Here is a 23,806-nt window from a genome sequence, read left to right as displayed (position 1 = left end):
CAGTACTAGTTCTGCAGCCCTTCTTGGACTCCCTGGCCCAGTACTAGTTCAGCAGTCCTCCTTCGTCTCCCTTAGAACTAGCTTTGTTTGCTTCTGGGCCTTCTCACACAGAGGCCCTTTAAATAGAAGTGAAGAGAAATCGATAAGCTGCTAGTGCTCTGCAGGCTGTGCTAATGTTAGAAATGTCATTCATTTTACCATAAAGGCAACCCATTATGAGAAAGTATAGGGTCATTGCTAAAACCTTCTGAAAATGCCAGCTGCCTGGCATTCAGTGTCTCGGTATGGATTTGCTTCTAGGGCCTGTTCACACATCTGTTTGCGGTAATGCAAGTTAAGTGTGGTGGTGCAATGTGGTGCCATTCATTCTGAATGTTGTGCAGGGTGGTTGGTCTTGTCTCCGCCCCCTCCTGTAGTTTTATGCAGGCAGCCTGTAGTGGGTGGAGCCTGCTGGGTCCCTCCCACAGCTCTGCTCTCTCTCTCTCCTTGTGCAGGGTGACTGGTCTTGTCTCCGCCCCCCTTCTGTAGTTTTATGCAGGCAGCCTGTAGTGGGTGGAGCCTGCTGGGTCCCTCCCACTGCTCTGCTCTCCATCGCTCTTCTCTCTCTCTCTCTCTCTCTCTCTCTCTCTCTCTCTCTCTCTCTCTCTCCTTGTGCAGGGTGACTGCTTATATCTCCGCCCCCTCCTGTAAATGCTGTAGTGGGAGGAGCTCAGCTCTCTGCACAGTGATGTCACTGCTACTTTTACAAGGTAATGTCTGGGTTTGCAAAGGCACTTGGTGCTCATGGAGGGAATTTGTATCCTTTGTGGATATCCGAGGATATATTTAAATGGGAGTTTTTTTTACCCGGAGTTCAGCTTTAAATTCTCCCAGCAGTAGCTCCTATTCTGATACATTGATGTCCGGTTGTAAGGACAGTTTTTTTTTTTTTTTTTTTTTTAGATTTAGCCCTCATTCACATTGAAGCGACTTGTCAAATCGCATGACAAGTCACACCCTATTATCGGCAGTGCCCAATTCGGTGCAACGCCGACTTTGCGGTGTCACATCGATTTGAAAAAATTAGTTCCGGCACAACTTTTGGCTTTTTTTTTTTTGGTTGCGACTTGCGTAGATGTCTGACCAGCTTCAGGTGTCTTCAAAGTCACACTTGAAGTTGCATTGACAGTTCGTGCGATTTCAGATGAAGATGCATCATTTCAAAGCCGCATTGAAGGTGAAGGAAGGGCTAAGGTAGATTTTTTTTTTTTTTTTTTTAAGTTGACAGCGTGAAGACTTCGCTGTGTTTTTGGCGCAGTGTCGCGTCCTCCACTATAATCTCCTCTTTAAAGTCTGTAATGGAACAAGTGATCATTCTCTGGCACCTGATGATCTGAAATACGGGAGGGGGGGGAGATTTAAAGGAGCAATCCCCTCTGCCAGGAGTCTGTGTCATCCCATCTGGATGTAGTAGCAGCGGATGGGGGGGGGTGCTCCTCCCCCGCCCCGGCTCAGACCTTGTCGGTGTTACATAGTGACATTCTTGGAGCGCTGAGTACACTGACGTGTCTTCTGTGTATCTGCGGGATGGAAAAACATCTGTAACGTTAACGAGTGGAGGAAATAACGAGTTTGGGGGGGGGGGAGGCGCTACAGAAGCTGATTAAGCAGCTTTCCTGGAAAAGTCTTATTTCTAAGAATTAGGTGACATCCCCCCCTCTTCTCCTCTCCCCCTCTCCCCCCTCTCCCCCCTCTCCCCCCTCTCCCCCCTCTCCCCCTCTCCCCCCTCTCCCCCTCTCCCCCTCTCCCCCCTCTCCCCCTCTCCCCCTCTCCCCCCTCTCCCCCTCTCCCCCTCTCCCCCCTCTCCCCCTCTCCCCCCTCTCCTCCTCTCCCCCCTCTCCTCCTCTCCTCCTCTCCCCCCTCTCCTCCTCTCCTCCTCTCCTCCTCTCCTCCTCTCCTCCTCTCCTCCTCTCCTCCTCTCCCCCCTCTCCCCCCTCTCCTCCTCTCCTCCTCTCCTCCTCTCCTCCTCTCCTCCTCTCCCCCCTCTCCCCCTCTCCCCCTCTCCTCCTCTCCTCCTCTCCTCCTCTCCTCCTCTCCTCCTCTCCCCCCTCTCCCCCTCTCCTCCTCTCCCCCTCTCTCCTCCTCTCCCCCTCTCTCCCCCTCTCTCCCCTCTCTCCTCCTCTCCCCCTCTCTCCTCCTCTCCCCCTCTCTCCTCCTCTCCCCCTCTCTCCTCCTCTCCCCCTCTCCTCCTCCTCTCCCCCTCTCTCCTCCTCTCCTCCTCTCCCCCTCTCTCCTCCTCTCCTCCTCTCCCTCTCTCCTCCTCTCCTCCTCTCCCCCTCTCCCGATACACAGCTACACCTCTGTTAGGTGTATAACGAGACCTTTTCTTTTAATAATTAACCTGAATAGAGAAAAAAATACATCTCAAGCCAGTGCGGTGACATTAGAGTGTAAGCTCCTCTGGTACAGAGACTGATGTGACTCGCTCAGTGTTCTCTGTACAGCACTGCGGTATATGTCAGAGCAACAGTGCCTTGAAAAATTATTCATACCCCTTGAAATGTTCCACATTTTGTCATGTCACAACCAAAAACGTAAATGTATTTTATTGGGATTTTATGTGATAGACCAACACAAAGTGGCACATAATTGTGAAGTGGAAGGAAAATGATAAATGGTACAAATAAATATGTGAAAAGTGTTGGGGGGGGGGGGGGGGGCATTTGTATTCAGCCCCCTTTACTCTGATACCCCTAACTAAAATCTAGTGGAACCAATTTCCTTCAGAAGTCACCTAATTAGTAAATAGAGTCCACCTGTGTGTAATTTAATCTCAGTATAAATACAGCTGTTCTGTGAAGCCCTCAGAGGTTTGTTAGAGAACCTTTAGTGAACAAACCGCATCATGAAGGCCAAGGAACACACCAGACAGGTCAGGGATAAAGTTGTGGAGAAGTATAAAGCAGGGTTAGGTTATAAAAAAATATCCCAAGCTTTGAACATCTCACGGAGCTCTGTTCAATCCATCATCGGAAAATGGAAAGAGTATGGCACAACTGCAAACCTACCAAGACATGGCCGTCCACCTAAACTGACCGGCTGGGCAAGGAGAACATTCATCAGAGAAGAGCCAAGAGGCCCATGGTAACTCTGGTGGAGCTGCAGAGATCCACAGCTCAGGTGGGAGAATCTGTCCACAGGACAACTATTAGTCGTGTTCTCCACAAATCTGCCCTTTATGGAAGAGTGACAAGAAGAAAGACATTGGTGAAAGAAAGTCATAAGAAGTCCTGTTTGTAGTTTGTGAGAAGTCATGTGGAGGACACAGCAAACATGTGGAAGAAGGTGATCTGGTCACATGAGACCAAAAGCAAAACGCTATGTGTGTGCTGAAACTAACACTGCACATCACCCTGAACACACCATCCCCACCGTGAAACATGGTGGTGGCAGCATCATGTGGTGGGGAAGCTTTTCTTCAGCAGGGACAGGGAAGCTGGTCAGAGATGATGGGAAGATGGATGGAGACAAATACAGGACAATCTTAGAAGAAAACCTGTTAAAGTCCAGAAAAGACTTGAGACTGGGGCGGAGGTTCACCTTCCAGCAGGACAACGACCCGAAACATACAGCCAGAGCTACAATGGAATGGTTTAGATCAAAGCATATTCATGTGTTAGAATGGCCCAGTCACAGTCCAGACCTAAATCACATTGAGAATCTGTGGCAAGACTTGAAAATTGCTGATAACTCACATATACCGCAGTGCTGTACAGAGATCACTGAGCCAGTCACATCAATCTCTGTACCAGAGGAGCTTACACTCTAATGTCCCCTCCCCCCCCACAGTCACACACTATTATTATTATTATTATTATTATTATTATTATTATTAGAGTTTAAGCTCCTCTGGTACAGAGACTGATGTGAGTGGCTCAGTGTTCTCTGTTCAGCGCTGCAGTATATGTCAGAGCTATAAAAATGTATAATAATAGTATGAGACGGGGGAGGGGCCATTAGAGTGTAAGCTCCTCTGTATAGAGACTGATGTGACTGTGGGGGAGGGGACATTAGAGTGTAAGCTCCTCTGTACAGAGACTGATGTGACTGTGGGGGAGGGGACATTAGAGTGTAAGCTCCTCTGGTTCAGAGACTGATGTGAGGCTCGGTGTCTGTACCGTTATAATTGTGTGCTGGGTGCTGTGCTGGGCTCGGTGCTGTGCTGGGTGCTGTGCCGGGCTGGGTGCTGTGCTGGGCTCGGTGCTGGGTGCTGTGCTGGGCTCGGTGCTGGGTGCTGTGCTGGGCTCGGTGCTGGGTGCTGTGCTGGGCTCGGTGCTGGGTGCTGTGCTGGGCTCGGTGCTGGGTGCTGTGCTGGGCTCGGTGCTGGGTGCTGTGCTGGGCTCGGTGCGACATACACTCGTCCAGTACAGTGGGTGAGGACACCAGCCGGCTGTGGCGGTAGCGGAATTCTCGCTGCATCTCAGGCCTGCAATATGTGCTTTTTTACATGTGAATGCTTTATAAATATCTTCCAAGAGCAATTTATTTTTCTAATTAGCCGGCACAGTCCCTGCTTTGCATAGAAGCTTGACGCTGCGCTCGATAAATCAATTTAAATGCACAGCTGCTGATGTACCGTTTGTGTGCGACTCCCTCCTCTGCGTCTCTTCCCTGCTCACTCCTTCCCCTTCCCTCCGGGCACCCAGAAAGCCTGCTAATTACCAAGGCTAATGATTCCCTCCGCCATATGCAGGATTACACACAGCGGCCATGACACCTCTGTGCCTGGGCGACATGTGGCTCGGTGTCGCAGGCTCCTCGCTGTACTCCGGATAATTCACTATGACTGATGTATTCCGGGGTCTTTTATGTCCTTCGCTGGTCATGTGTCTCCATTCCCAAATCCACCTGCTGCTGCCATTGTTATTGGGGGGGGCCATCTGGGATATGAACTATAATCTACAACAAGAGGAGGGAGACTGTTGGAATGAATATAGGCTATATATATATATATATATATATATACACAGTGCATCCGGAAAGTATTCACAGCGCTTCACTTTTTCCACATTTTGTTATGTTACAGAATTATTCCAAAATGGATTAAAATCATTATTTTCCTCAAAATTCTACAAACAATTCCCCATAATGACAACATGAAAGAAGTTTGAAGTCTTTGCAAATTTGTTTTTTTTTTTTTTTTTACAAATGGAAGTCTCTGCAAATTTATTAAAAATAAAAAAACAAAAAAAATCTCATATACATAAGTCTCACAGGCTCCTCCCATGTACATAAGTCTCACAGGCTCCTCCCATGGACATAAGTCTCACAGGCTACTCCCATGGACACAAGTCTCACAGGCTCCTCCCATGGACACAAGTCTCACAGGCTCCTCCCATGGACACAAGTCTCACAGGCTCCTCCCATGGACACAAGTCTCACAGGCTCCTCCCATGGACACAAGTCTCACAGGCTCCTCCCATGGACACAAGTCTCACAGGCTCCTCCCATGGACACAAGTCTCACAGGCTCCTCCCATGGACACAAGTCTCACAGGCTCCTCCCATGGACACAAGTCTCACAGGCTCCTCCCATGGACACAAGTCTCACAGGCTCCTCCCATGGACACAAGTCTCACAGGCTCCTCCCATGGACACAAGTCTCACAGGCTCCTCCCATGGACACAAGTCTCTCAGGCTCCTCCCATGGACACAAGTCTCTCAGGCTCCTCCCATGGACACAAGTCTCTCAGGCTCCTCCCATGGACACAAGTCTCTCAGGCTCCTCCCATGGACACAAGTCTCTCAGGCTCCTCCCATGGACACAAGTCTCACAGGCTCCTCCCATGGACACAAGTCTCACAGGCTCCTCCCATGGACACAAGTCTCACAGGCTCCTCCCATGGACACAAGTCTCTCAGGCTCCTCCCATGGACACAAGTCTCTCAGGCTCCTCCCATGGACACAAGTCTCTCAGGCTCCTCCCATGGACACAAGTCTCTCAGGCTCCTCCCATGGACACAAGTCTCTCAGGCTCCTCCCATGGACACAAATCTCTCAGGCTCCTCCCATGGACATAAGTCTCACATCCTTTGCTCAATACTTTGTTGAAGCTCCTTTGGCACCAATTACAGCCTCAAGTCTATTTGAGTATGATGCTACAAGCTTGGCACTCCTATTTTTGGGCAGTTTCTCCCATTCTTCTTTGCAGGACCTCTCAAGCTCCATCATGTTGGATGGGCAGTGTCATTGCAGATCTTCAGTGTCAGTGCTTCAGATTTCTCTAGAGATGTTCAATCGAGTTCAAGTCTGGGCTCTGGCTGGGCCACTCAAGGACATTCACAGAGTTGTCCCGTAGCCACTCCTTTGTTATCTTGGCTGTGTGATTAGGGTCATTGTCCTGTTGGAAGATGAACCTTCGCCCCAGTCTGAGGTCCAGAGCGCTCTGGAGCAGGTTTTCATCAAAGATGTCTCTGTACATTGCTGCATTCATCTTTCCCTCGATCCTGACTAGTCTCCCATTTCCTGCCGCAGACAAACATCCCCACCCCAGGGATGGTATTGGCCAGGTGATGAGCGGTGCCTGGTTTCCCCCAGACATGACGCTTGCCATTCAGGCCAACAAGTTCAATCTTATTTTTATCAGACCAGAGAATTTTGTTTCTCATGGTCTGAGAGTCCTTCAGGTGCCTTTTGGGAAACCCCAGGCTGTCATGTGCCTTTTACTGAGGAGTGGCTTCCGTCTGGCCACTCTACCATACAGGCCTGATTGGTGGAGTGCTGCAGAGATGATTGTTCTTCTGGAAGGTTCTCCTCTCCACAGAGAAACACTGGAGCTCTGTCAGAATGACCATCAGGTTCTTGGTCACCTCCCTGACTAAGGAAGAGTCCTGGTGGTTCCAAACTTCTTCCATTTACGGATGATGGAGGCCACTGTACTCACTGGAACCTTCAATACTACCCTTTCCCCAGATCTGTGCCTCCGTACAATCCTGTCTCAAAGGTCTACAGAGAACTCCTTGGACTTCATGGCTTGGTTTGTGCTCTGACATGCACTAACTGTGGGAACTTCTATAGACAGGTGTGTGCCTTTCTGAATCATGTCCAATCAACTGAATTTACCACAGGTGGGCTCCAATCAAGTTGTAGAAACATCTTAACCACTTCCCGACCGCCGCACGACTATATACGTCCTAAGTTTGAACGGGGATATCGAAAACGGGGATACTGGGGTTATGGCAGCTAGCTGCTGCCATAACCCCAGTATCCCCGTTTTCGTGCGGCGGCCGGCTTTCAGATAAAAGTGGTCCTGCGGCGGATTCGCCGCGAGATCACTTTTATCGGTGGCGGGAGAGGACCCCCTCCCGCCGCGATTCGGTGCTCTCCGCCGCTTACCGGAGCCGTCGGTAGCGGCGGAGGCGATCGCGTCCTCTTCCGTGGTTTGTCTGGAGACAAGTGAGGCCAAGATGGCGCTCACTTGTCTCCATGACACTGCTGGGCGGAAGCGACGTCAAAACGTCACTTCCGTCCACACCTCTTAAAGGCATATTTTTTCAAATGTCATTTTTCTAAATGACTTTTTTTTTTTTTTTTTTTTTTTTTGCATTTTAGTGTAAATATGAGATCTGAGGTCTTTTTGACCCCCCCAGATCTCATATTTAAGAGGTCCTGCCATGCTTTTTTCTATTACAAGGGATGTTTACATTCCTTGTAATAGGAATAAAAGTGACACAATTTTGTTTTTTTTTTTAAACAGTGTAAAAATAAATAAAATATTGTAAAATAAATAATAAAAATAAAAAAAAATTTTTTTAAAACCCCCCTGTCCCGACGAGCTCGCGCGCAGAAGCGAACGCATACGCGAGTAGCGCCCGCATATGAAAATGGTGGTCAAACCACACATGTGTGGTATCGCCGCGACCGATAGAGCGAGAGCAATAATTCTAGCCCTAGACCTCCTCTGTAGCGCAAAATATGCAACCTGTAGAATTTTTTAAACGTCGCCTATGGAGATTTTTGAGGGTAAAAGTTTGACGCCATTCCACGAGTGGGCGCAATTTTCAAGCATGACATGTTGGGTATCAATTTACTTGGCGTAACATTATATTTCACAATATAAAAAAAAATTGGGATAACTTTACTGTTGTTTTATTTTTTTATTCAAAAAAGTGAATTTTTTCCAAAAAAAGTGCGCTTATAAGACCGCTGCGCAAATACGGTGCAAAAAAAAGTATTGCAATGACCGCCATTGTATTCTCTAGGGTGTTAGAAGAAAAACCATATATAATGTTTGGGGGTTCTAAGTAGTTTTCTAGCAGAAAAACCTGTTTTAAACATGTAAACACCTAAAATCCAAAACAAGGCTGGTCCTTAAGTGGTTAAGGATGATCAGTGGAAACAGGAGGCACCTGAGCTCAATTCTGAGTGTCATGGCAAAGTCTGTGATACTACATGGGAGGAGCCTGTGATACTACATGGGAGGAGCCTGTGATACCTATGTACATGGGAGGAGCCTGTGATACTTATGTACATGGGAGGAGCCTGTGGTACTTATGTACATGGGAGGAGCCTGTGATACTTGTGTACATGGGAGGAGCCTGTGATACTTATGTACATGGGAGGAGTCTGTGATACTTGTGTACATGGGAGGAGTCTGTGATACTTGTGTACATGGGAGGAGTCTGTGATACTTGTGTACATGGGAGGAGTCTGTGATACTTGTGTACATGGGAGGAGTCTGTGATACTTGTGTACATGGGAGGAGTCTGTGATACTTGTGTACATGGGAGGAGTCTGTGATACTTGTGTACATGGGAGGAGTCTGTGATACTTGTGTACATGGGAGGAGCCTGTGATACTTATGTAACAGGATTTTTTTAGTTTTTTATTTTTAACAAATTTGCAAAGTTTTAAAACAAACTTCTCTCACGTTGTCATTATGGGGGATTGTTTGTAGAATTTCAAGGAAAATTTATTTAATCCCTTTTGGAATAAGGCTATAACATAAAATGTGGGAAAAGTGAAGCGTTGTGAATACTTTCCGGGTGCTCTGTAGGTAGTTTATTTTCATGTGGGTGGTAGTAGAGTTTTTTTACTTTGCTGGGGGGGTTTGCACTTGCAGGTCCTTGCTGTGGATTTTGTGAAATAAAGTATATATAAATCCAATGAGCCATGGAGGTCCTTATTCAGCCACTGAACGTGCAGCCCGGGCCCCTGCGGTCTTCCCGGCTCCACCCCTGCGGTCTTCCCGGCTCCACCCCTGCGGTCTTCCCGGCTCCGCCCCTGCGGTCTTCCCGGCTCCGCCCCTGCGGTCTTCCCGGCTTCGCCCCTGCGGCCTTCCCGGCTCCACCCCTGCGGTCTTCCCGGCTCAGGAGGGCCCGGGCCTCTGCCGAGAAGGTAGAAAGTCCTGCAGCTTTGGAAGGGGGAAATGTTGCCACGATAGTCCTCAAAAGTATAATGTGACTCTGCAGACTCCACGTAGAACTGGAATAACCACTCGCTGTACTTTGAGCAAAGCATCTGCATGTAACTTGCCTGGTTCTGGGATTCATTTGTACACTTCATCTCTAACTGCCGCCCCGCAGCAGCTGGAGGATATACAGAATCTGTGCAGGGTGCCGTAGAAGGCCGGTCCTCTTGCAATGACAGGTGCTGTTTGTAGTGATCGGCGACACAGACTCTGATCCATGGAGTCTATTCTTATTCCTGTCTGTCCTCTGTATTGCCAGATGGGGCCCAGCTGGGAAAAGAGAACCTCCCCCCCTGCGGGGGACGTCTGATCGCCTCGGGGGGCTCTCCTTCCCTGTGTTATCCCTCAAGTGCCAGTCTGATGTCTAAGTAATGAATCCGACTCTCATAAACACATCGCATTTCTTATGTGTAGCTTTTAAAATATTTAAAAATACAAGGAAGTCTTTAAAAAAATATGTGAAGGTGGGGGAGGTGTGATGTGGGGGGTCCTCCTTATTATTATGGGGTGCCTAATAGAGAAGTATATCCAAAGACAAAAAGTTTCTTCTCTCCATTCTGGTTAGTAGGGTCAGGTTTTGTCCCATTGGGGAGATTTAACTTCACTTCCTGTTGTGTAAGACGCAACAGGAAGTGAGAGAAATCCCATCCTCGTTGTCACCAGAACATATTTCCCCTCCTATTCCCTTTCTGGTGACAACTGTAAACATTTTGCATCTGCCATCTTTCAATGGTGGCCAAGAGAGGGTGCAGAGACAGCAACAAACACCTGACAGGGGGTGTATAACACCTCACTACTCCTATCCACAACTAAGAATTAAACCAAAAAGGAAGCATTTATTACATTGCAGCTTTCCAATTCTTAGATGTGGCGGCTGCATTCGTTTTCTTTCCTTTTTTATTGTCATCTGGTGATCCAGGCAGTAAGTCTCTGTTGTTTTTTTTTGCTCTCCAGCAGAATGTATCAGTTGCAGAGATGAGAGCGAGCATTTACCACTTGCAGGGGTGCTTACAGTGATCAGCTTTTATTTATTTATGTAAAACCTTTATTCCAAAAGGACAGAAAATAACTTTGTTGCTGTAAATGATTTAAAAAGTGTTAGCTGGAGTTTGGCTGCTATTTGTTAGTGTATCTAAATCTGCTAGTCCATCTAACACTCCCCCCTCCCACCAGACTGAAAATGCTGCTGTAGTCTAATGGTGCCCCCCCCCTGTGCTCCTTCATCCAGAGTAGGAGGGGCGCTGTAATAATACAGGAGGGTGTGTTACTGGTCAGATCACCGGGTGAGAACAGAGGGGGAGGGGCCTAAGAAAAGAAAACAAATGCAGCCGCCACACGTAATGATTGGAAAGCTGCAATATGTGAGATTTGTGGTTGTGGGATGAATAGCGCTGTAAGGATCGCACAATTGTTCCATGTATGAATTCGATCTTCTCATCTAACACCTTCTCTGTGCCTTCTTCTTGCAGGACGCCGGATAACATGCCCCATGAGATGGCCCGAGACCTCCTGTAGCTTCTGGTCTTTTTGAGTTCAGGTGAGTAAAATAATGGCTGGGGGGTGGGGGGGTGGGGGTACATGTGGGCCAGAGGAGCAAAGGGCAGGACCTACCGTCCAGGTACAGGTCTACATACATTCACCCCGTGTCTCCTTCTGGAATCACCGTGATCTCTGTGTATTTCTTCCACATCTGTGCAGTAATCCCGTGTGTAAGAAAGACCGCTCACTGCTGATCTCTCCTTATGCAGGGTGACTGGTCTTGTCTCCGCCCCCTCCTGTAGTTTCTCTGAGCAGCTGGGAATGGGTGGGGCCTGCCAGACTCCTCCCACAGCTCTGCTCTCTCTCCTTGTGCAGGGTGACTGGTCTTGTCTCCGCCCCCTCCTGTCGTTTTCTCTGTAGTGTTTTTATATATATATATATATATATATATATATATATATATATATATATATATATATATATATATATATATATATATATATATATATATAAAAATATAAAATGTGGCTATTGAGGCCTTGATTTTAAATTTGAAACTTTTGCACTCTTAGTTTGGCTTTAAATACAAAATGAAAATACATTTATGTGAACTGTCAAACAATTAGCAGTTTTTTTTGCGCTCTGCTCTTTTCTCCTATCAGCATGTCCTTGGTTTGCATATAAACACTACAGAACAACTCATCTGTTTTTTTGTGCTGCTTCTCCCTGCTTCAGTCTGAGCTCTGCTGGGATGCCACAGTTTTCCTATTGGCAGTTTTGCATGCCGAGGAATAAATGTTTAGTTTGGTGATAAGTGGCCAGTATTGCTGTCAGTAACAGCGGCTGGTTTCTTACTGATCGGTGTCTAGGTTTGATGTGATGCTCTGATTCCCCCACATACAGTTATCATTGCTGGAATCTCTTTCCAGATAGGTTTCAAGAAATACTATCTAGGGTGCAGTGCAGAACACCGCCCCCTCCCAGGTGTCTTCCGGAGGGATAGGTGCAGCTCAAAGCCCTGCTGCCTGCAGCCTATCAAAGTCTATGGCAGCCTGTGGCTGATTGCTGCTCTCTGTACAACATCCAGCCACAGGCTGCCATAGACTTTGATAGGGGTTGACGCTGCACTTGTTGCTGACGGGTGCACTTAAACACTGGGAGGGACGCACTGCACCCAAAGTGCACCCGGGAGTAACAGGTGCAGCGTCAACCCCTATTAAAGTCTATGGCAGCCTGTGGCCGACGTTTGCTCTCTGTACAACATCCAGCCACAGGCTGCCATAGCCTTTTGATAGGGGTTGACGTTGCACCTGTCGCTCCCGGGTGCACTTTGGGTGCAGTGCGTCCCTCCCAGTGTTTAAGTGCACCCGGGAGCGACAGGTGCAACGTCAACCCCTATCAAAAGGCTATGGCAGCCTGTGGCTGGATGTTGTACAGAGAGCAGCAATCAGCCACAGGCTGCCATAGACTTTGATAGGCTGCGGGCAGCAGGGCTTGGAGCTGCACCTATCCCTCCTGAAAACACCTGGGTGGAGGGGGGTGGTATGCACTGCACCTAGACAGTCCTATGTACAGGTCTCAAGATTCCGGAATATTCTAGCAGAGTCCCGTCCTCTCCTCCTACCACCACCAGATCATTAGGGCAGACGGGAGGTCAGCGTAGTTATAAGCCGGTCACATGCCGTCCTCACAGTAATAGGATTTACAGGGAAGACACACAAGGTCACTGCGGAGTGTTACTCGGCTTCCGGATTATAAAGGTCTCAGGTGTATTTTTTTTTTTTTTTGTCTGTCTATGGCATGCAGAAGACTTGGTTTCTGGCCATTTGTCCTCAGATGCAGTGCTCAGCCTTGTCCAGCCGCAGCCTATCATAGACCTTTGACAGGCTGCAGACAGCCAGGACTGGGCGCTGCACCTGTCTGTCCCGTACACATTAATATACCAGGAAGGACAACACTGCGGGTAGTCAGCCCCGTACGGGTTCAAGAAGTCCAGGATAGTCCATTGCATCCATAACTTTTTTATTTTTGCTGTACATGTTCACCTTTCCTTTGCTCTGTTCAGCTGCTGAGCATGAAGAAGGTCCTCCATACCCCCAGGTTTAGAAGATCATGTGACTTGGTCCATGTGACATTACCAGTGTTCAGAGATTGGCCCACTTCTGTCACATGGTGGCATGAGAGACTACTCCGCCATGTGTAAGCACCGAACGGTCAATCTTTGTCTTCGCTCCTTGAGTGGAGTGATGGGGGAGCAAAGGAGAAGTAAGTCGGTGGAGGAGAGTGGTCATTAAAGTGAACCTGTTGCTTTGGTTTGCACGGTCGTGGCCAAGATGGCGCACTGAGTGGATGTCCGTGTCTGAGCTCCGCTATATCACCGGGGTAATCTCCTGCATTCTGGCTCCAATATCCCCTGTCAGTCGGTCGCTGACATCCTCATGTGCCGCCGATCCTCCGGGGCAGAAAAAGGACTGGGTAAGAGGCTCCACTTTCCCCCACTGCCAGAAGGACTCTCTCCGGCCTCTTGGGACCGCGTGGGGACCTGCGCGTGCTCCCTTGCCAATATGGTGTCCCAGACCGAGCAGTCCTCTTCTGCCCAACCTGGTGTACTGGCGGCCCTTGATAACTGCTAGGCCTCTATCACCACCCTGTCCTCCAAAGTGGACGCTGTGCTGCTGGATGTGGGACTGTTCAGGCAGGACATGGACAAAACGAGGTCCCGGATATCCTCCGCAGAGCAATGGCTAGGCCATGTGGAGGATAATGTGTCTGACAATATCTCTAGGCTCCATAACCTGCCTTAGAGTAGAAGGCTGAGGATGCTGAGAACTGCAACCGGAGGAATAATCTCCGTATAGTGGGCCTAGTGGAGGGTCCCCACCCAACGGAGTTTGTGGAAAAGCTGTTGCACACCCTTCTACCTGCGGCCCAATTCTCACCCTTCTATGCTGTAGAGAGGGCTCACCGCATCCCAGCCAAGCCTGGACCCCTGGGGACACCACCCCGCACCTTTATCCTGAAATTCCTGCTTTGGTTTGCGCGGACAAAGTGCAGGTTCCCTTTAAGCTTCTTGTTGTTATCTTCAATAATCTCCTCATCCTAAATTCAGCCCCAGCACCCCCACCCGTCCCATCGTCATTTCACCAGATCTGACCCCAGGTTAGGATGATTCAGCCTGCGCTGACTTGTTTTTTTCAGCAGAATATATCACACCTGAATCTATTCCAGCACCAAAATTCCCCAGCTGCCGCTCACAATTTCTTAGTAGACAAAGATCTGCCGTGTCGGGAGAACTCCCAGGAGCCCCGGAACCTAAAAATGCAGCACCAACGCCTTTTCTATATTTTATTTTTGTTTCAGCGGCAGTCTCAAAGGTTGTTTGATTTACTCATTGATCCTTTGCAGTTTTCCACGCTTTATCTACATCCATGCAAATTTTTCACCAGTAGTAACTGAGTAAGGCTTTAGAAAGGACTACGTCTGTAAAAGTGAGAAGGTTTTTTTTTTTGCCTATCTTTTCCATTCTAGCTAAAGTGAAAATAATCCAAACACAGAACGAACAGGCTGCATGTATTCATATCTTTTCGCAGTTAACTGCTCTATTTCAATTATTTTCAGAGCACTTGGAATGGAAAAGATAGGCGAAAAAAATAGAAGTTTCCTCTTGTCTGTGACCCCGTGGGATCTCAATTTGGTTATTCCTGTTCTACAGAGACCTCCATTTGGGACCTTCCCTTAGTTCTTTTGACACGGAAGGTTGTGTTCCTGGTTGCCATTACTTTGGCGCAAAGAGTATTAGAGTTTGGCGGTGCTTTCTTGCCAGGAACTGTTCTTGATCCTGCACCATAACCAGGTGGACCTTCGGCTTCAATCATATTTTTTTTTTTTGTCTTGGGTGGTTTCTGCTTTCCATCTCAACCATGATATGGTTTTGCCTCCTTTTTTTTTTTCCCAGGTGATAGAGATCTCCACACTTTTGATTTGATTCGAGCTTTTAGGATGTGTATGAACTTGACAGACAGGCACTCAGACTCTTCTGTTTTGTTCTTCCTGAAGGACCAAGGAAGGTTCTTGCAGTTTCTAAGTCTACGATTTCCCATTGGATTAGTCAGCTTATCTCTGAAGTTGATGGTTTGAAAGGAAAGGCTTCACCTTTTTCTGATGATGGCTCTTTCTGCCAGGAGGTGTAGCTACCTCCTAGGCTATCAGTCATCAAATTTTAGTGCGTGCCTCCTTTTGGTGACCTCATAGCTTGCCAGCTAGTTGTCCTCTGCATGTCCCCCCCCAAGCTCCTTCATGGTCTGGTTCATTGGGTGTGATTGTGGACCTGAGCTTAGGAAGAACCTGTGAACATTCACAGCAAGATCTTGGATTATCCTCATAGCATTGTTGTTGGATTTCTGATGCAGTCCTTAGAATGGTCAGCTGTTGGGGTCGGCAAAGACTGTTCATACAAGTGCATGGACAACCACAGGTTGGGGCTGACCCCCAACGCTTGCATTTCACTACTCTATGTGGGTAATTCACTTAAACATCAGGTCAGCAATTTTTCTCAATGTACACAGCAGGGGTATCAAACTCCATTTCATCGTGGGCAGCATGGTTGCCTTCAAAGGCACTGCTGTATCTGGGGTGTACAGAGTTCAGGGTTCATGAGTGTGTAATGTGGAGAGTTCTGGATTAGGCTACATGCAAAGTTCAGGAGTGTGTTATATACAGGGTTCAGGGGTGCGCTATGTGCAGAGTACTGGGTTCAGGAGTGTGTTATGTACAGGGTTCAGGGGTGTGATATGCACAGAATGCAGGATTTAGGGGTGCGCTACGTGTGGAGTGGTGTGTTCAGGAGCGTGTTATGTACAGGGTGCAGGGTTCAGGGGTGTGATATGTACAGATTGCAGGATTCAGGGTTGTGATATGTACAGAATGCAGGGTTCAGGAGTGTACTATGTAGAGCTCCAAGTTCAGGGGTGTGATATGTACAGAATGCAGCATTTAGGGTTGCGCTACGTGCAGAGTGCTGGGTTCAGGAGCGTGTTATGTACAGGGTTCAGGGGTGCGATATGTACAGAATGCAGGATTTATGGGTGTGCAGGGTTCAGGAGCATGTTATGTACAGAGTGCAGGGTTCAGGAGCATGTTATGTACAGATTGCAGGATTCAGGGGTGCGATATATACAGAATGCAGGGTTCAGGAGTGTATCCCGGTGAGCAAAGCTTTTCATTGTAAACAGTGAAGTCTTCTGCATTTTATTAGTGACAGCGGGTAGTGGGAGCAGAGGGTGAGAACGGTGGTGGCGGAATTGAGGTCCAACCACGTTCCTGCTGCAAAACTGGGTTTGAGGACCACATGACCAGGCCTGTTGATCCTTGTCTTTGACATATGTGGTGTAGATTGACTCGGTGTGTTTCCAGCTTTTGATTGGTGGGCATTTCTTGTTCCTGACACTTCTCTATGTAAATCCTGATAATAAATATGAATTCCACAGGTGTGACTGATCCTCTGTGACATGTCCCTCTCACCAAGCCGTACACTCACCTCACATGTCATTGTAACGGACTGCGCTGGTTACCTGTGTTCCTGGCATCGCTCCATCCTACAGTGCTGGCTGTGTGCTCTGTGCTGGGCACGGTGTGGATGGGCTCGCCATCTCCTGGCACATAACGGAGCAGCTGGCATCATACTGACATGATACTGGGAGCCTCTGACGGACATCCTGGTTCCGTCTCCTGGCGTGTGTGTGCTTTTCTCAGAATCCTCTTCCACTTAGACTGTTTGCTTTGTGTTGTTTGTGTTGGAATCACAAGTATTGCTGTGGCTTGTGGCTTTTCCCATTGGGAACTTGTAAGGTCTGTGCTGTGCCTGAGAGCCGCAGATCTACAATACACATCCTACCCATACAGGTCGTGATCTGGTATGGTGGGGTGAGTGATCCCGAGATCTACAATACACATCCTACCCATACCCCACCATAGCAGATCATGGCTGTGAGTGATCCTGAGATCTACAATGCACATCCTATCCGTACAGCCATGATCTGGTATGGTGGGGTGAGTAATCCTGAGATCTATAATACACATCCTAATTATACAGGTGAGATCTGATATTGTGGGATGAGTGATCCTGGGATCTACAGATCTACAAAACACATCCTACCCATACAGCCGTGATCCTGGGATCTACAGATCTACAATACACCTCCTAATCATACAGGTGTGATTTGGTGTGGCGGGGACGAGTCTCCATACTTCTCATTCTCAGGGAATGTTACCAGTGGTCTGAGTTTCCATCCAGACTTGAGATCTACACAGCTCTGCTACACAGCACGGCCCTGTCTGGCAGGGTAGGAATCCTGACTTTTCTGTGCTGCAGTTCAGTAACACTTTCAGGTCTTGTCCTATTTTTTTTTTATCCAGCCTGTGACTAGACAGGGTGACGGTAAGGGTGGTGCGGGGGGTGGGTGCGGGATCTGTAAGGGTACAAGGCAATGCTGTGTAGCCACCCTATAGGCGGAAAGGAGGGGGCAGGGAAAATTTTTATGCAAAGTTATAAAAAATAAAAAAATAAATAAATTGAGAGATATAATGTAGAATGTGAGCAGTTTGGGAGATGTTACAATGATGCAGGAGGAGGATGTAATGACACCTAAAGGGTGGTCGGTGTGTCTGCTGATAGCGGTGTGCTCCATTGTGTTGTCTGTATTGTATTCTCACACATTCTCCTCCCGGGGGGGGGGGGGGGGGGGTACGGGGGGGGGGGGTAGTAATGAGGCCAGCCAGCATCAGATGAGGCTCCATAGAATGGGGGGGGGGGATTCTCATTGAATAACCTTGGGGGGGAAGGCTGAGTGTCCGGGTGTGTACAGACACAATGATGAGCCACACACCATGGCAAGGCCCGCGCCATCTGGTGGCTGCTTAAGGAATTACAGCCATCCTGAAATCTGGCAAACCAGGATCTGTGTGTGTATTGGGCAGCCTGTACTGCATGTTTTATACAAACGTTTACATTTCACGATCACCTTCATCGGAATAGTTGGATAAGTCGGACGGGACTTACCTGTGCGGTTTATGTGCAGTCTTGTGAATTGGTTGACCCCTTTTTTTGACCTCGAGGTTATCGGCTAAATCGATCAGATGCATTTATGGGAGATTGTCTACCTAACATAGGATCTGTGTTCCTGTCAATCCGTTGCAGAGATTTATACAGCCATGTCTGGCAGGGCAGGAGATCTGATTTTTTTTTTTCTTTGCCTTAGTTCTATTACAGATCTCATGCCTCCCCTTGCCTATGAATGGACAGTGAAAAGAGAAGCAGCAGATTGATGAGCTCTCTCTGCTCTATTTACATTTCTTGTATGTGAATACAGAGCGGCATCCATTTTTTGTCTTTTCCAGGGACTAGTTGCAGGTACTCCCACCCCCTTCTGAGTCACGCCTTGTCTCCGCCCACTACCCACCTCCGAGCCCCACCCTTTGGTTCCACCTCCTACCCTACACTACTGCCCCCTTTAGAGGATACAGGACCATTCATTTCAGGGTGCTTTTGTAATATGTATAAGTAATTTGTATCCCATCAGTAATATATCCCCACAGCAACAATAGACTTCCTCAGCAACAGTGGACCCCCCCCTTCCTCAGCACCAGTGGACCCCCCCTTCCTCAGCACCAGTGGACCCCCCCTTCCTCAGCACCAGTGGACCCCCCCTTCCTCAGCACCAGTGGACCCCCCCCGCCTTCCGCAGCACCAGTGGACCCCCCCCACCTTCCTCAGCACCAGTGGACCCCCCCCCGCCTTCCTCAGCACCAGTGGACCCCCCCCGCCTTCCTCAGCACCAGTGGACCCCCCGCCTTCCTCAGCACCAGTGGACCCCCCGCCTTCCTCAGCACCAGTGGACCCCCCCGCCTTCCTCAGCACCAGTGGACCCCCCCGCCTTCCTCAGCAACAGTGGACCCCCCCGCCTTCCTCAGCACCAGTGGACCCCCCCGCCTTCCTCAGCACCAGTGGACCCCCCCGCCTTCCTCAGCAACAGTGGACCCCCCCGCCTTCCTCAGCAACAGTGGACCCCCCCCGCCTTCCTCAGCAACAGTGGACCCCCCCCGCCTTCCTCAGCAACAGTGGACCCCCCCCGCCTTCCTCAGCAACAGTGGACCCCCCCCGCCTTCCTCAGCAACAGTGGACCCCCCCCGCCTTCCTCAGCAACAGTGGACCCCCCCCGCCTTCCTCAGCAACAGTGGACCCCCCCGCCTTCCTCAGCAACAGTGGACCCCCCCGCCTTCCTCAGCAACAGTGGACCCCCCCGCCTTCCTCAGCAACAGTGGACCCCCCAGCCTTCCTCAGCAACAGTGGACCCCCCCCCGCCTTCCTCAGCAACAGTGGACCCCCCTCAGCAACATAAGACCTCCCAGCAGATAGCAAAAATCCTCCAGCACACCCCAACACCACTTGCCAGTACATGAAATCGGTGCTGAAGGTGCATTCCCCTGCGTTCCTGTTGGAAAAGAAGCCCTGGTGATTTATATCTGTCTGGAGCTCAGTGATGAGTCCTATCACACAGCACAAGCAAATAGTATCCAGTATTGTTTTTAAAGCTATGACTCAGATGTAGCTTTCAGCATTGACTTCTTTATGGGGTCCTGTTGTAAACGTTTTTGGTGCCAGTCGTAAAGTCAGTCCATATCTGTTGGAATGTCACATCACGGTGTTCCACAAGTTAGGAGGACCACCTCTGCCCTCCAGAGGGAATATTTAGACTATTGCTTTTCCTTGGGCATAGGGTGTACCTGCAGCAAAGTGAAGCCAACAACCATGAAATAAACCCTTGACTACATAGTGAATTACAGAACAGAGGACTAATGTGTTTCGGCTAGCCAAAACGCGTTAGCACTCTGTGCTGCAACTCACTATGTAATCAATAAAGGTTTTTTTTTTTTTTTTTTCCATGAATGATACCGGATTGCTGGCTTCACTTTGTTGCATGGACTACCATTAGAGAACAGGGTTTTCCAGGCCCGGGCATTATGTGCCGTGAGGTAGATATTTCTTTCATTTTGTCGGGTGTTGCTGCAGTTCATCCCCCCCTTGTGCATTTTATTTTTCATACAGATCCATCCTCCCTTGCCTAAAGCCCATCTCTGGGCGAGGGATCGTTTCTTTATGTGCCCGGAGTTGGGCTTTATTTGCGTTTTTATATGTATGGTGATCCTTTTTTTGGTTTGGTTGTTTTACGAGCTTCTTTACTACATTGGAAACGTTCTAACATCCATCAGCCACATGGGGAATTTATTAGAACTAAATATACATCTGATTGCCGTATCTTTTCTTGGATTTTATAAGGTGCGTGTGTGTATGGGGGGTACAGAGGTGGGGTGGGGATAGTTAATGTTTTTTTATTGACGGCACATGTTTGTGTTTTTATCTGTTCAGCTTGAAAACCAAAAAGTATATATTTTTTTTTTTTTGTGTGTGTGTCATTTTTGGGGATTTGAAAGCGTTTTGAGATAAATAACAGAACATGGTTTGTGTTTCAGCTGCCGATGTTTGTTCACCATGAGCGGTCTAGGTGAAAACTCCCTGGATGCTTTGTCTGGCGATTCGAGGAAGAGGAAGCCATCGTTGTGCGACACTCCAGGCCCCAGGTAAGCAGCCCTCAGCCAGCCCTGGTGTACATAGTGTTTACACTTCTCACTACTCGGCCTTCCCCAGGTCTGGATGGTGTTTACACTTCTCACTGCTTTGCCTGTCCAGTTCTGGGTGGTTGCACTTGTCCCTGCTAAAGGCTGCCCAACAGTAGACAGTTACACTTCTCACTATTCTGTCTGATTAGGTCTGCATAGTGTTTACACTTTTCACTACTCATTACTCAGCCTTGCCAGGTCTGCATAGTGTTTACACTTCTCAGTGCTCAGCCTTCCCAGGTCTGCATAGTGTTTACACTTCTCACTGCTCAGCCTGTCTAGATCTGCATAGTCTTTACACTTCTCACTTCTCACTACTCAGTGCTCAGCCTACCCAGATGTGCATAGTGTTAACACTTCTCACTGCTCAGCCTACCAAGGTCTGCGCAGTGTTTACACTTCTCACTACTCAGCGCTCAGCCTTCCCAGGTCTGCACGGTGTTTACACTTCTCGCTGCTCAGCCTTTCCAGACTAGGAAATATTTATATGCTCCATTGTACTTTTAAAGTCGTACTCCTGCCTTGGTGTATGTGCTTTACTTGGCTGTAGGGAATAACTTCCCCTTTGTGCTGGTTATCTGAGTCGCACATAAATAGAGACAAAGCCAAAGCTGGGGTGTATACATCACTCCAAGCCCTGAGCTGTCTGAGCAGTTGGAAGCGGTAGTAGTCCTCATCTGGGGTCTTCATATCTAGCAGTTGGAAGTGGTAGTAGTCCTCATCCAGAGTCTTCATATCTAGCAGTTGGAAGCGGTAGTAGTCCTCATCTGGGGTCTTCATATCTAGCAGTTGGAAGCGGTAGTAGTCCTCATCTGGGGTCTTCATATCTAGCAGTTGGAAGCGGTAGTAGTCCTCATCTGGGGTCTTCATATCTAGCATTTGGAAGCGGTAGTAGTCCTCCTCATCCGGGGTCTTCATATCTAGCAGTTGGAAGCGGTAGTAGTCCTCATCTGGGGTCTTCATATCTAGCATTTGGAAGCGGTAGTAGTCCTCCTCATCCGGGGTCTTCATATTTAGCAGTTGGAAGTGGGTAGTAGTCCTCCTTATCCGGGGTCTTCATATCTAGCAGTTGGAAGTGGTAGTGGTCCTCATCTGTGGTCTTCATATCTAGCATTTGGAAGTGGTAGTGGTCCTCATCCGGGGTCTTCATATCTAGCAGTTGGAAGTGGTAGTGGTCCTCATTTGGGGTCTTCATATGTATTGCAGATGATTAGTGTAGGTAGGGGGATGGAAGACCACGGTGGAGAATAGACTGTATTTTGTATAATGGAAGCCCTGGCCTCCTTGTACTGTACAGTCCCGGTGTGAAGAGATCCTCGCTGTGGGCTGTTCTTTTCCCTGTCTGTGTCTCGCTCCCTATTCCCTGTGAAGTTCCCATCTTATTTCCACAGAGACGGCTTTGCATATGCATAAAGCACCGGAGACGGTGTTGTGCGCTGCGGCTTGATGAATTACATATGCTAAGCGCTGCCTCCTTCTTCTTTCCTAGCCTGACCTGCAGCGGGGAGAAGAGAAGACGTGAGCAGGAGAGCAAATACATCGAAGAGCTGGCCGAGCTGATATCAGCAAATCTCAGCGACATTGACAACTTCAATGTCAAACCTGATAAATGTGCAATCCTAAAAGAGACCGTCAGGCAGATCCGTCAGATTAAAGAACAAGGTACGCTCCGCTCCGCCGCCACATTGTCTTTGGAAAGTCTAGAAAGGTCAATAGGGATTTTATTTGGTGTTGTGGAAAGAGGACCTGTCACTTTTTTTTATCTGTTTATTAATGTTTACTGGATTGATGACCCCTCCTCCCTTATACTTACCTGAGCCCAATTTCCATCCAGTGCTGTGCCCTGGAGCAGCGTCTCTCTTCGCTCTCTCCCTCCTCACTGCAGATCCAGGCAGCAGCGGGAGCCATTGGCGCTCGCTGCTGTCAATCACAGCCAGTGAGGAGGTGATGGGGCTGAGCTGCACTGTGTGTGTCAATAGACAGCTCATGAACAATGCCAACTCTGCCCACCTCCTCCATTCATCCATTCATAGGAGGTGTGATATACCTTCAGTGAATGAAAAGCTGTCTATGAAAGACATGTCATCGTTCTCCATTCATATAATGTGTATTATACCATCCATATATGAAAAGCGATCTATGAATGAAGGGTCCGCCGCCTCCCATTCATAGGTGAATTATGCCTTCTATGAATGAAAAGCGATCTATGAATGAAAGGTCCACCTCCGTTTTCATTCATAGAAGACATAATTCACCTATGAATGGAGGAGGACCACATTTCATTCACCGCTTTTCATTCATAGAAGGCATAATTCACCTATGAATTGGAGGAGGCGGACCTTTCATCCATAGATCGCTTTTATTCATAGAAGACATAATTCACCTACAAATGGAGGACGACGACCTTTCATTCATAGAAGACATAATTCACCTATGAATGGGAGATCTATGAATGAACGGTCCATAATTCACCTTATGATAGAAAAGCGATCTATGAATGAAAGGTCTGCCTCCGTTTTCATTCATAGAAGTCATAATTCACCTATGAATGGAGGAGGACCACCTTTCATTCATAGAAGTCATAATTCACCTATGAATGGAGGAGGACCACCTTTCATTCATAGAAGACATAATTCACCTAGAAATGGAGGAGGACCACCTTTCATTCATAGATCGCTTTCATTCATAGAAGACATAATTCACCTATGTATGGGAGATCTATGAATGAACGCTCCACCTCCTCCCATTCATTGGTGAATTATGCCTTCTATGATAGAAAAGTGATCTATGAATAAAAGGTCTGCCTCCCCCTATTCACCATTCATAGGTGAATTGTTACTTCTATGAATGAAAGGTCTTCCTCCTCCCATTCATAGGTGAATTATACATTTTATGAATGAAAGGTCTGCCGCCTCCCATTCATAGGTGAATTATGCCTTCTATGACTGAAAATCGATCTATGAATGAAAGGTCATCCTCCTCCCATTCATAGGTGAATTATGCCTTCTATGACTGAAAATCGATCTATGAATGAAAGGTCGTCCTCCTCCCATTCATAGGTGAATTATGCCTTCTATGACTGAAAATCGATCTATGAATGAAAGGTCATCCTCCTCCCATTCATAGGTGAATTATGCCTTCTATGACTGAAAATCGATCTATGAATGAAAGGTCGTCCTCCTCCCATTCATAGGTGAATTATACC

General features: G+C 48.2%; 1 protein-coding gene across 1 annotated transcript in view; it reads left to right on the top strand.

Annotated features, from left to right (window-relative positions):
- Window positions 1-23,806, top strand: part of NCOA3 (nuclear receptor coactivator 3) — a gene marked incomplete in the record, with an annotated part of 153,296 nt that overhangs the window by 61,875 nt on the left and 67,615 nt on the right. The window contains 3 exon segments of the mRNA XM_073607197.1: window positions 10,917-10,984; window positions 20,455-20,562; window positions 22,091-22,263. Of these exon segments, the coding sequence (XP_073463298.1) occupies window positions 20,474-20,562; window positions 22,091-22,263 (262 nt within the window).

The sequence above is a fragment of the Aquarana catesbeiana genome, linkage group LG12 (assembly GCF_042186555.1).
Source record: "Aquarana catesbeiana isolate 2022-GZ linkage group LG12, ASM4218655v1, whole genome shotgun sequence".
Lineage (NCBI taxonomy): Eukaryota > Metazoa > Chordata > Amphibia > Anura > Ranidae > Aquarana > Aquarana catesbeiana.
The sequence above is the reverse complement of the archived record's forward strand: the minus strand, read 5'-3'. Positions and strand labels throughout refer to the sequence as shown.